General features: G+C 39.2%; 1 protein-coding gene across 2 annotated transcripts in view; it reads right to left on the bottom strand.

The window, feature by feature from the left end:
- TOP2A (DNA topoisomerase II alpha) overlaps positions 1–11,725 on the bottom strand; it is a 28,064-nt gene extending 16,339 nt beyond the window's left edge. For both annotated transcript variants that reach the window (XM_019805665.2, XM_002924935.4), the window contains exons 1-17: positions 11,568–11,725; positions 10,578–10,733; positions 10,263–10,353; positions 9,925–9,988; positions 8,151–8,296; positions 7,904–8,001; positions 7,471–7,683; positions 6,950–7,123; positions 6,660–6,761; positions 6,417–6,554; positions 4,033–4,171; positions 1,956–2,113; positions 1,546–1,671; positions 1,131–1,241; positions 887–992; positions 686–795; positions 357–449 (exon numbers count right to left, since the gene is read on the bottom strand). In XM_019805665.2, the coding sequence (XP_019661224.1) occupies positions 357–449; positions 686–795; positions 887–992; positions 1,131–1,241; positions 1,546–1,671; positions 1,956–2,113; positions 4,033–4,171; positions 6,417–6,554; positions 6,660–6,761; positions 6,950–7,123; positions 7,471–7,683; positions 7,904–8,001; positions 8,151–8,296; positions 9,925–9,988; positions 10,263–10,353; positions 10,578–10,733; positions 11,568–11,588 (2,046 nt within the window). In that variant the 5' untranslated portion in view covers positions 11,589–11,725. The remainder of the gene's footprint in view (positions 1–356; positions 450–685; positions 796–886; positions 993–1,130; positions 1,242–1,545; positions 1,672–1,955; positions 2,114–4,032; positions 4,172–6,416; positions 6,555–6,659; positions 6,762–6,949; positions 7,124–7,470; positions 7,684–7,903; positions 8,002–8,150; positions 8,297–9,924; positions 9,989–10,262; positions 10,354–10,577; positions 10,734–11,567) is intronic.
- Between the last annotated feature and the right edge of the window lie 1,166 nt (positions 11,726–12,891).

Genomic DNA, 12,891 nt, shown 5'->3' on the forward strand with positions numbered 1-12,891 from the left:
TTAATTGATGCACAATTAGGAAAAACTGCATTGCCTTTAAAATTTTCAGGCCCCATACATTTATGCAGCAGTCTAAATAAGCACATTTATATAGTTATCTATTATTAATTTTTTTACTGAATCAATTAGTCACTGTGTTGTAGGATATATAAGATTTTTTTTTTTTTTTGGATTGAAAGAGTGAGTGAGCAAGCACGTGGGTGGGGTGGGGAGAATCCCAAGCAGGCTCCCAGCACAGAGCTCCATGTGGGGCTTGATTTCATGACCCTGAGATCACAACCTGAGCCAAAATCAAGAGTTGGACATGCCCAACCAACTGAGCCACCCAGATGCCCACATGTATATAAGATTTTTACCTCAGGAAGGCCAAGTAACTTCCGTTGCCTTCTATCCTCCATGAAATGAGTTAACCATTCCTTTCGATCATCTATCTGTTTCTTGCTAAAGGCCTACACATTAGAGATAAACAAGATGTCACTGGTATGAACAATCTCCCAAAATCTCTTATATAAAAACTAAACAAACAATAAACTCAGTTTCCTAAAACATATGGTCCCTTTCTCTAGGATACGCTTACTAAAAACATTCTATATTCTATAAAACATTCTATTATTGTTTCAATCGACTAGCTAAAGCAGTGATTTACAAAACTAGAATGTATGTATGAAAGAGAACTCAAACTGACCAGGCTGATGGCAGCATCATCTTCAGGACCAGAATATTTGAATTGAATACGATGTCTTTTCATATCTGCAAAGTATTCTTTAGCTTCTTTTGATGTGCTGGTGCCCAAACCTACACAACCAAGAATATCAAGTTACTCCATATAATCTTGTACAATTATATATAACAAAATGAGAAGTTCTATATGGGTTTCCTTACAAACCTTTGTAGTACTTGACTTTCCATTTTTTATGATTTGGAGTAGAACTCTTCCATTCTTCAAATTCAGGAAGGCTATAGAATGCCATTTCTTGTTTGTTTTTAGACACCTGTGGTAAAGAACATGTTGCTATTGTTTTGCACACTGCTGAGTCCCCTGTATACCGTACATCACTGGGGTTATATGCATATAAGCATTGAGTAGGGGCCTTAAAATATCCATTATGGTAATTTAGAAGTTAATATACCTTTACAATGGGAGTGATAAACTCTTCCAGAAAACGATGCCGTAGAAGAGAGGGCCAGTTGTGATGGATAAAATTAATCAGCAGGCCTTTGATATGGGAACCATCTTGGTCCTAGAAATATTTGGAAAGCCAAAACACAAAAGAATTATTTTGAAACTAAAAAAAAAAAAAAAAAAAAAAAAAAAAAAAAAAGATGATTAACCCACTGGTAATTTCTCTAAAATTTTTCTATGGGGATTAAAAAAAAAAAGAAAAAGGCTATTTAAATCCACTCACTTAACCTGTATATGTAACACACATGTGATGAATAAATCTCCAAGTTAAGCAATTTCCTTCCACAGCAGGAAAGCAATGCAACAATTAAGACATGTTTAATTTAGTGTAACAATCTAAAATTCCTGGAGGCAAATCTGACCTGATCTGTCATAATCATTATCTTTCCATAACGAAGAGTCTTCAATGAATCTTCATCTTCATAGTTTTTCTTGTACTGAAGACCCACAATCTTGATGATATTGTTAATTTCGGCATTTTCCATGATCTGAAATGGACATATACCAAAAAAAGGTAATGTTTTGTTTATAAATTTGAAAAGAAATAGGACAGTGTATGTTGTTTGGGTTTTCTGGAGCTCCAGTATTTTCAGTTATTATTTGCCTATACTCTAGTCAGAAAGATCTGTTAAGATATGCTACAATGTACCCAATTTCTTAAAATAATAATAAACTATCTAAAATGTATTTCAAAATGCTCAGTGAGGGAATGAAATACAAGCATGAAGTCCTGCATTGTAAAACTGGGTTTAGATTCTAAAGATAGTTTTACCTGTTTATGAGAAGCTTCTCGAACATTGAGTATTTTTCCTCTAAGTGGGAAAACACCGTATTTGTCTCTCCCAACCACACCAAGGCCTGAAACAGCCAAAGTTTTAGCTGAGTCTCCTTCAGTCAGGATGAGTGTACACTCATTGGAGTTTCGACCCCCTAAAATAAAAGTACACAAATTAATATTGGCACATTTAGTTCAACCTCAAATATACTAACTTAGAGGTGCTATCAATAGTTTTGTGATAAAACACTAATAATTAGATATTAGAACTAATGTTCATAGTAAAAAAAAAAAATCCTAGTTTTTTAGACTATTTTTTAAAGAAGATTTTGTTTTTAAGTAATCTCCATACCCAACATGGGGCCTGAACTTACAACCCTGAGACCAAGAGTTGCAAATTCCAACAACTAAGTCAGCCAGGCGTCTCTCTTATGCTCATTTCTCGTACATATATACTGTTGCTGAACATTCATTTGGTCATATTGTGTTAAAAATATTTATTGGTGGGGGGCGCCTGGGTGGCTCAGTCGTTAAGCGTCTGCCTTCAGCTCAGGGCGTGATCCCAGAGTTCTGGGATCAAGCCCCACAACAGGCTCTTCTTCTGGGAGCCTGCTTCTTCCTCTCCCACTCCCCCTGCTTGTGTTCCCTCTCTCGCTGGCTGACTCTCTCTGTCAAATAAATAAATAAAATCTTAAAAAAAAAAATTTATTGGTGGGTACCAGGGTAGCTCAGTTGGTTAAGTCTCAGGTCAATGGTCCCAGGGTCCTGGGATCGAGTCCTGCATTGGGCTCCCTGCTCAGGGAGAGTCTGCTTCTCCCTCTGCCCCTCCCCCCTGCTTATGATCACTCTCTCTCAAATAAATAAATAAAATCTTAAAAAAAATTTGTTAGTGATGGGGTTTAGAACACGTTATCCCAAAATAGGGCACTTGGCATATTGAATATTTTAAGTTGAAGGAGTTTGAGAAAATGCCAGAAGCAAGTTCTCTCTGAGCTTACCCCCCAACCTCTACCTTGAAGCAGGTCACGAGACCCTCATGTGAATAGTGTCCTCCAGACACCAGAGGAAGGGAACATTCTTATCTTCCAGAGTGACACTGAAAAGTATGTGAATGAATAGGTCTCATTGAGCTTCCTCCAGTTTACTATACTTAGTTCATACTCTGCCCTTATCATATCTTTCCACTCTTCCTCAAACGTAAAACACTCAGGTTCTTTGGGTCTTCATTTCCCTATGAAAGCTCCTGTGTCAAGTAAAATTTGTTGTATTAAATAAATTTGTGTTTTTCATCAGTTAACCTGTCTTTGTCAGTTTAATTTTCAGACCCAGACAGGAACTAAGAGGGTTGAGGAAAACTTTTTCCTCCCCTATATTAGGTAACAGATCATTACATATTCTTTTTTTTTTTTAAAGATCTTTTTTATTTATTTGACACAGAGAGAGAGAGAGAGAGCGAGCGAGCACAAGCAGGGGGAGTGGTAGGCAGAGGGAAAGGGAGAAGCAGGCTCACCGAGCAGAGAGCAGAGAGCCCAATGCGGGGCTCGATCCCAGGACCCTGGGATCATGACCTGAGGGAAGGCAGACGCTTAATGACTGAGCCACCCAGGTGCACCCATATTCTTTCCTTTCCCTTTCCCTTTCCCTTTCCCCTTCCCCTTCCCCTTCCCTTCCCTTCCCTTCCCTTCCTTTCCTTTCCTTTCCTTTCCTTTCCTTTCTTTTCTTTTCTTTTCTTTATAGGCTCCATACCCAGCACAGAGCCCAATGTGGGGCCTGAACTCAAGACCTGAGCCAAGATCATGAGTCAGACTTTTAACCGACTGAGCCACCCAGGCACCCCAGATCACTACAAATTCTTATTTTATACTCTTAATACTCATCTCAACATTAATGTAACAGCGAAAAATTAGAAATGATCTAAATGTTCAATAACAGAGAATTGGTTGATTTTTAACCATGTAAAAATATTCTGTTGAATATTACATGTTGAGGGGAAAGTATCCAAGGTATGCTCTTAATGAATAAAACAAATAACAACCACAAGATTTAAAGTTTAGAAGCATTATTAAATGTGTACCTGCATCATTGGCATCATCGAGTTTGGGAATTCCCTTGATTCTGTTATGTTTTACAGCTGAACACTTTTTATTTAATTGGACTTGGGCCTTAAACTTCACCCAGTTTAGTATGCTTTCCACAATACCACAGCCAATTGCCTGAAAATGAGAAGATTCATGTTAGGGAAGAAGAATTATCAGAAATCTAGAATACAAATGAGCTCCTATAAAAATAATTGAAAGTTTGAAAAGAGGTAAAAAAAAAAAAGTAATTTTCAGACAGAAGATGACATGTGTTCCTGTCTTAGGTTATCATAACTGAGAGAAATGGTTCCGTTGAGCTCATTCATTCAGTAAATATTTACTAACTACATATTTATGTTGTGCTAGACACTTAGATCCATGTTGGAGATTTAGTGGTTAAAACAAATTGGTGATGGGGCGCCTGGGTGGCACAGCGGTTGGGTGTCTGCCTTCGGCTCAGGGCGTGGTCCCGGCGTTCTGGGATCGAGCCCCACATCAGGCTCTTCTGCTGTAAGCCTGCTTCTTCCTCTCCCACTCCCCCTGCTTGTGTTCCCTCTCTCGCTGGCTGTCTCTATCTCTGTCGAATAAATAAATAAAATCTTTAAAAGAAAAAAAAACAAATTGGTCATGGTCCTTGACCTCATGGACTTAAAGATAATAATAAGGAAGATGGAAATAAAATGAGAAATTGCAAGCATGAGGAGTGTCATGGATAAAACTGTGCTACATCTAATAACATATGTCCAGGGAGAAGGGTAGAAAGTAAAGACTTTCCTGAGGAAATGACACTGAATATCTAAAGTAACTTGCCAAGTGAGAAGCATTTCAGGCAGAAGGATTACCGAGTGGAAAAGTTCTAAGGAGGGGGAAGAGTACTAATGCTTCTGAGTAATTTGAAGGCAGTAGGACTGAAGCTTAGACAACACAGGAAAAAGTGGTACTGAGATGAGGTTGTAGATGGCAGGGTGTTGTAGGCCACATTAAAGAATTTGGACTTAAAAACTTTAAAAAAATTTTTTAAAGACTTATTAAGACTTCTTTATTTGAAAGAGAGACAGTAAGAGTGTGTGCAAGTAGGGGAGAAGGAGAGAATCCTAAACAGACTCCCCACTAAGCACGGAGCCCAACGTGCATCTCCATCTCACAACCCATGAGATCATGACCTAAGCCAAAAATCACAAGTCCAACGCTTAACCAACTGAGCCACGCAGGTGCCCCTGATTCATTTATTTTTTTCAAAGATTTTATTTTTAAATAATCTCTGTACCCAACATGGGGCTCAAACTTACAACCCTGAGATCATGAGTCACATACTCCACCAACTGAGTCAGCCAGGTGCCCCCGGACTTTTTCTAAGAGTGGAAGTGACCAAAGACTTCAAAAGAGAATGAAGACAAAAACGTGTGCTTTAAGACAAAAAGACAATACTCAAGAGCATTGCAAAGAAAGGACTGAAATGTTATGAATATTAAGAATCATTATAGTAGGGGTGCCTGGGTGGTGCAGTCGTTAAGTGTCTGCCTTTGGCTCAGGGCGTGATCCCAGCGATCTGGGATCGAGCCCCACATCGGGCTCCTCTGCTAGGAGCCTGCTTCTTCCTCTCCCACTCCCCCTGCTTGTGTTCCCTCTCTCGCTGGCTGTCTCTGTCAAAAAAAATAAAAATAAAATCTTAAAAAAAAAAAAAAAGAATCATTATAGGAATACGGAAAAGAGATGACAGTGAGAGGCTACTGAGGTATCCAAAAGATGAGTCTTACTGACTGGATTAGAGGAGGCAGGTGGGTAAAGAGAAGGCTCGCAGCTTTGTTTATGCAACCTAGTGGTTGGTTGGGGCCTTTTACTATGACAGGAAATAGTTTTGTTTTTTGGGTGGGGGAAGCTCCTTGTGTAGAGGTGAGTATGGACAGAACTAATTCCGTTTTGGATGTGTCGAATGGAAGCCAACTTTAGGCAATGTTTGGTAAACAGTGAATTCAGAAGTGATCCAAACTGAATGGTGATAATGTAATGTAATGGGGAAGTAGAGGCATATGGATGGTAATTAAGGCTGTAATTTTCACCAGTGAGGTGAAAGCTATTTCTTATCTCCTTTTCAGAGGCCAGAAGACATGTGGGAGGAATCTTGCTTTTTGCAGAGCGGAGAAAGCAAGGTGCTTCTATTTCTTATTTCCTTGTTAAGTACTCATAACTTTTTTTTTTTAAGATTTTATTTATTTATTAGAGAGAGTGAGGGAGAGAGAGAGAGAGAGAGAGAGAGAGAGAGAGACAGCGAGCATGAGCGGGAGAGGAGTAGAGGGAGAGGGAGAAGCAGACCCCACCCCCGCCCCGCTGAGGGACAGACACCCATCCAACTGAACCACGCAGGTGCCCCAGTACTCACAGCTTTGATGAATTTTTCACTTAATTGGCATGTTGATCCAAAGCTCTTGACTTGTAAGGTCATGTTTTCTTTTGTCTGAGAGTCAAAGGTTGGGTTTTCAATTAAGGCATTCACAAAAATCCACATGTGATTTTTCACCTGCAGGAAAAGTTGATATTACATTGTTAAAAACTTACGCTTTATTTATAGTCTTTCTCTTCTTCCTTGACTTTAGAAAAAGGAAACTGTGCTAAAATACCATACCTGATGTGCTTTTACTGCAACACCACCCTTGTTCTTCTTCTTCACAACATCAACAAGTTTAGTCACAATCTGATCAGCTACATAATCAACATGTCTGCCACCCTAATGTGGAAAAATACCAAACCGTAAAGCTCAGGATCCTCAAAATTATAAAAATGATCAAATATTTTAAAAAATCTAATTTAGCTTTCTTTATGCCAGGGCAGCCAAATATTCAAGTTCATTTTATTAATTAAAAGCAATAACACTTCTATGTAAAAATAAATCATATAATACAAAAATAAAATCACCTTGGAAGTAGCGATGCTGTTGACGAAGCTAATTTGCTGAAAGCCTTTTTCACTCATTGTTAGACATACTTCCCACCTGGGGTTTACTTGTTCATGGATAATTTTCAGTGGATTGCCAGTTTCATCTACCTTATCCTTCAAATACATATCTACATAGCTACGGAATCCTTTTACCTATATAGGAATTAAAAGTTATGGTATTAGAAAAGAGTTATAAAAAGTATTCAGTGAGAGACCATGAAGATTTTTCAAAACTAATGAAATGATGCTCACTGATGAGCATAAGAGATGGTCATTAAAGGGCACAAAAGGATTCCTTTAGGAGGTTGTTTCAGAAAGACATTTCCTTTAATGCGTTTAAAAGAGCTAAGTAAAAAAATGTGGCATACTGTTTTCTTTTCAGGAACATATCTGAGAAGTGGTAAAAAAAAAAAAAATTTGGAGGGGGAAAAAATAAATTTTGCCTCTGACATGATCATATAAAGTCCCTCATTGCCCTTAACACCCTGGAAAATGCTTACTGGCAGCTTATTTCCATTGAGAAAGACTTTGACATCTTTAGTGGATCCAGCAATATCATAAGCTCTTCTAACCATCAGTGCAACGATATCTTTATCTAGGCTTTGCATTTTAAACTTGGACAAGTCAGGCTGGAAAGTAATGCATGTATAATCTTCCCCATTAAAGGGCTTGAGTTCCATCTCACCAGCTCTCCCCATGTTATCCATCCATGTCTGTGGAAGTAAAAAATAGGAAGATAAAAAATTCAAGTCTTTTCAAAACAAACTAGAACTAAACACAAACTTTTAAGTCCTAAAAAATAACTTAATGTATATTCATGAAAAATTTTCCATGATTTAATAGCCTATAAATTATGTTAAACCAACCACTAATGCTGTTATAAACTGCTAAAGTACAATTTATAATTAAGGCACAAGATACTGATTTACTTGCCTGTTTGAACATTTTCTTGTATTCTCTACTTGCTGTTTCCACAGTAAATTTGGTACTGAATATGTTACACAATTTGGCCCCATAGCCATTTCGACCACCTGAGCAAATAAATGTAAAATACTTTGTTATCACTGGCAATGCTAATCAATTATAGAGATTTATTCCAATATTTTTAACTTTTATGCCACAGTCATTTAAAAGATGTGTTTTTTCAGTGACAAAGATGTTATTTTCCTCTACACTCTACCTGTTACTTTCTTTTCATCATCATCATAGTTACTAGAAGTTAGGAGCTGTCCAAAGATGAGAGCTGGGACATACATCTTCTCAACTTTGTGTTCAACAACAGGAATACCTTTCCCATTATTCCATATGCTAATTAAATTGTTCTCCCTAAGAAAAGAAGAATGAAACTTTTATTGTAAAACAGATGGTAAACTAGTGCTTGATATTTTTTATACTTAAATATCATGATTCTTAAAACATAGAAATTTGCGAGTCTCAATTTCTTTGACTGTTTTTCATACATATCTTCTGAAATTCAGCATGAACTACCTTTCCCACCATGCTTAGTTCCTGACACTCCTGAAACAGGAGCCAAGAGGAAAAAAAAATTAATCCTTTTCCAACACCTGGGCAGACACTGATAATGCTGAAAAAACATGAAATTTTAAAATGTTAGGATAAACAAAGGGAAATGATTTATGCCCAATGCAAAGGAAAAATTTGGAAACTATTATTTATACTGCTTTCTTTTTTTGTTTTTTTAAAGATTTACTTATTTATTTGAGACTGAGCGTGTGCGCATGAGTGGGGGTGGGGGTGGGGCAGAGGGAGAAGGAGAGAGAATCCCCAGGCAGACTCCTTGGAGGGCGGAGCCCTACTCCAGGATCAATCCCAGGACCCTGAGATCATGACCTGAGCTGAAATCAAGAGTCTGACACTTAACCGACTGAGCCACCCAGGTGCCCCTATTATACTGCTTTTCAGTGGATCATCTATTTGTACTGTCCTAGCTCCCTTAGCTTTCCCACCCAACAAAGCATATTGCAAAACAAATATGAAAGGGAAAAACATAACCAATTATAAACTTCCCTGCTCGCCAAAAAAATGCTAAAAGTTTATTTGGACTTATTTCTCTTAGTTATTTTAAGTTAATTCTCATAAGATAGTACAGTTTCGTTATAACCAGACAAACACTGTGGATCTTATTCCAAGTAGTACTTAGTATTGTCTACAAAAAAGACTAAAACTAGCTCAACATTTTTTTTTAAAGATTTTATTTATTTGTCAGAGGGAGAGACAGCACAAGCAGGGGGCAGGGCAGAGGCAGAGGCAGAAGCATGCTCCCCAGTGAGCAAGGAGCCCGATGCGGCACTTGATCCCAGGACCCTGGGATCATGAATTGAGCCGAAGGCAGACCCTTAACCGACTAAGCCACCCAGGCATCCCCACCATTTTTTAAAGACTATGATATCAAGCCCTTATTAGCATTCATGAGTACATCATTAACACACTTCTCTCAAAGAACCTAAACCATAGTTTATGCCATAACTGATCAGGCTAATAAAAAGGTGAAACAAGCTCCTTGAGTACCCACAAAGGGACACCCAGCATTTATAACCAGAAATTCTAGATCCAATTATTCTCTATCACCACCTGCTGGTTTACTATTTGAATAGCATTATGAGAAAAAGTAAAAGCTCTAGACTTCAGAATGCTTAGACTGAGCAATTATTGGAGATGCTTACTGAAAAATTTAGGGATGAAGCGTCATAATTTATTTTGAATGTAATTTATTTTGTAATGACTCAAAAAATATAGATGGAGCAAATATGGCAAAGCATTGATAACTGTTGGATCTAAGTAATAGGTATTGTAGATTGTTCATTTTAGCATTCTGCTTTTCTGTGGTTTTGCAGGATTTCATTTACTAAAAACTCCGTTAGTATAAATCAAAGTAAATGTAACTAACAGTAACAATGAGCTATAACAAACAAAAGACCATGCAAGAGACTTACGGGTCAATTGTGACTCTAATACAAGACATATTTGGGTCCCTTTGTTTATTGTCTGCAGCATTGACTGAAAGAAAATACACATTTGTAAGAAATTAAAATATTTTTAAAAACATTAAGATATGGAAAGTAAAAAATCATATTAACGAGGTGTTAATTTAACATTCATTCACAGTACTGTTTCTAGGAAAGAATTCAACTTGCTAGACTCCAGTAAACTGCCTCACCTTGCCAGCTATTGTTTGAAATGATAGGAGTTCTGGTGATAGAGGGTTTGCTAGAAATGATACTTCTTATGAAGGATTTGACCAGTAGATATTTACATGAAAGAATTTACTCACCTAGAATCTCATCAAAGATTTTGTACAACCCAGGGACAAAGGTGACTTCCCTATAGTTAATGCCAATATCTTCATCATAAACCCACATTTGCTAGAAATAAGGCAAAGAAATATAGTTACTTTTACTCTCTCTATATTTATTCTGTTTTATCATCATGATTACTGTAAAGTCTTTTGGATTAAATACTACAATATACATATGATAGCTTAGGCCAGTTCCTGTGACATTCAAAGTACATGGAATATATAGAAAATTAACCTGGAAAAGTATGCATTTTAACTACTTCATAACTTCATTTAATTACTTGGCTTTACCTGGGTCACTAGTTCCACAGAGCCAATGTAGGTGTCTGGGCGGAGCAAGATATGTTCCAGTTGGGTTTTCTTTTGATAGATTCTTTCAATAGACAGTCCTTTCTTAGCATCTTCATTTTTCTTTGTTTTGCTGATTTGCATATTTTCATTTACAGGCTAGCAATTTTGGAAAATTGTAGAAGAGGGATTTTTAATCGGAGGTTTATTAAAAACTGTAAACAAAATACCCACTGTAATGATTTATGCACTCTGACAAATCACAGTCTTTTATCAGGTATTTACATCGTTTTGTACAAACACGGCAATTTAACTTCAGCCAAGTTCTCAGGTGTCAGTTTGAATAAACATGTATTATCTCAGCAAGTGCATGTGACACGGAACTATTTTCCTTGAATGTTTTAGATGTCATCAATAAAATACACCCACTTCTTTCATACATTCCACAAATATTTACTGAGTGCTTCCTATGTCCCAGGCACATAAGAGTCTAGTCAGCAGCAGTTTGGGGGCCCATCGAGTCAATCCTTTGGCCACCTTAACGTTTTGAACACAGGAAGGACATATTTTGAGCAACTCGGGCCTGCCGGTTCCTCACTGGGAACATCGTGCCATGCTCTGCACCTTCCATGGCCAGGAGCATTCAATCCCGTTTTCCAATGAAGGGTAGGAAAATATCTGACTGTGCCGCTTAAAGTCACACGCGGGCCTTTATAATACAGGCCAGTTGAATACTGCCTCTAGAAACAGTAAAACAGAACCCAACACCCCAAAAGCCAGTGTAGCCGATCATACTTCACTACTAGCACCATAAAGGGGGGTTATCCTCTTCACCATCACGCCGAGCCCAGGAGACCCGGGACGACGCGGAATACCGGCTCCCAGCCGGCGGCGATGGGACCACAGCCCAGGAGCCTAACCCTACGCGGGCAGCCAGAGAGAGATCCCGGGGCGCGCTGTGGGTCCACGACCCGCCCCTTCCGCGAGCTGTACCTGCAATGGTGACACCTCCATGGTGGCCGTCGTGAAAGGGCTCGAGAACCCTGCAAGCGACTAAACCGGCGGGACTCTCGAGACCACCGCGGAGCAAGCCGCTTCTCCACAGACGCTCGTCAGTTAGAAAAGTTCCTGCAGGCGCAATTGAACCTTCCTGTAGCCCGCCCAAACCAGATAAGCCAATCTCTGACTCGCTCTCACCGGCTCCGTCCCGAGGAACCAATCGTTGCTGGTTTTTTATATCCACCAATGAACGCCTGAGTTGTCCGGGGGCCTGTTTGAACAAACCAATTAGGCAGGGGAGGCGGGACCACAGGGTTTTCAAAAGGCACCATTCGGAGTCGTCGCGGAGAGACCGACAGGGAACCTGGCCAATGAGGAGGGGCTTATTTGTTCTCTCGGTCTCCACAACTCTGAAGAGACTGGCGATGCAAGCGAGAAGGGTTTTCTGAGGTGCAGGCTGGGGCAAAAGGAGGAAGGAGAAGGATTTCTCAGGGGCTGCTAACTTATTTCAGATTCCTGAAATCTATAAGCCGTCTTCCGTCCTGAGGCTTTTTAGCGAGAGGAACGGGAGTCCTAGCTTCATTTTCCTGAGGAAATTTGAGCGCCGGCTTTCTGGACTGGCAGCCTGGCGACTTGGTGAAGCGAACAGATGCTGGTGTCTGCCTCAACTTCCCCTCCCAAGAATTTATTTTCGAAGAAACAGAAGTGCTACAGTTGTGGTTTTGGGATATAATAAAAGGGTGTGGAGAGGCCACGCAAAATAGCAGTATTCAAGTCCCCCCAGTAGAGCGGCTTTGGGTTGCAACTGGTCAATCAAAAAGAATAGTTTGTAGTTACCGCCTCAGGAACGGAGGATGGGATTTAGGGGCCATTCTAGGACAGAAACTTTTCCCTCAGAAAGCCAGTAGGATGCCCTGCCGCTTGTTACTTTTACTTTCCTCTGTTAAATTCCCGGAATTCTGCTGTCCAGAAAAGCTGTTCACGTGTGACGAGAACATGCAAAAGACCGAATTTTTTTTAATTTTTTTAATTCTGCCGTGTAAATGTTGGAGTGGGTTTATTCTGTCCTTGTCAATCCACAATATTAAAATGACAATGTGTTTTTCCCCCCTTACAAGATGCTTGAAAAAATAACTGCACGATTTGAAAGACTGCTAATTCTGTCGTCTGAACCATCTCCCTCCAATCGGTATTACCTGAGTTTCTATTCGCGCTGGGCAATCTGCCAGTCACGTAGTCTTGATGGAGGCAGGCTTTTGGTGCTTTGGTTTTCTCTGCTGAAAAAAGAAAAAAAAATAATAGTAGTACCTCAGGGGCG

This window comes from Ailuropoda melanoleuca, chromosome 13, assembly GCF_002007445.2.
Source record: "Ailuropoda melanoleuca isolate Jingjing chromosome 13, ASM200744v2, whole genome shotgun sequence".
NCBI classification, from domain to species: Eukaryota; Metazoa; Chordata; class Mammalia; order Carnivora; family Ursidae; genus Ailuropoda; species Ailuropoda melanoleuca.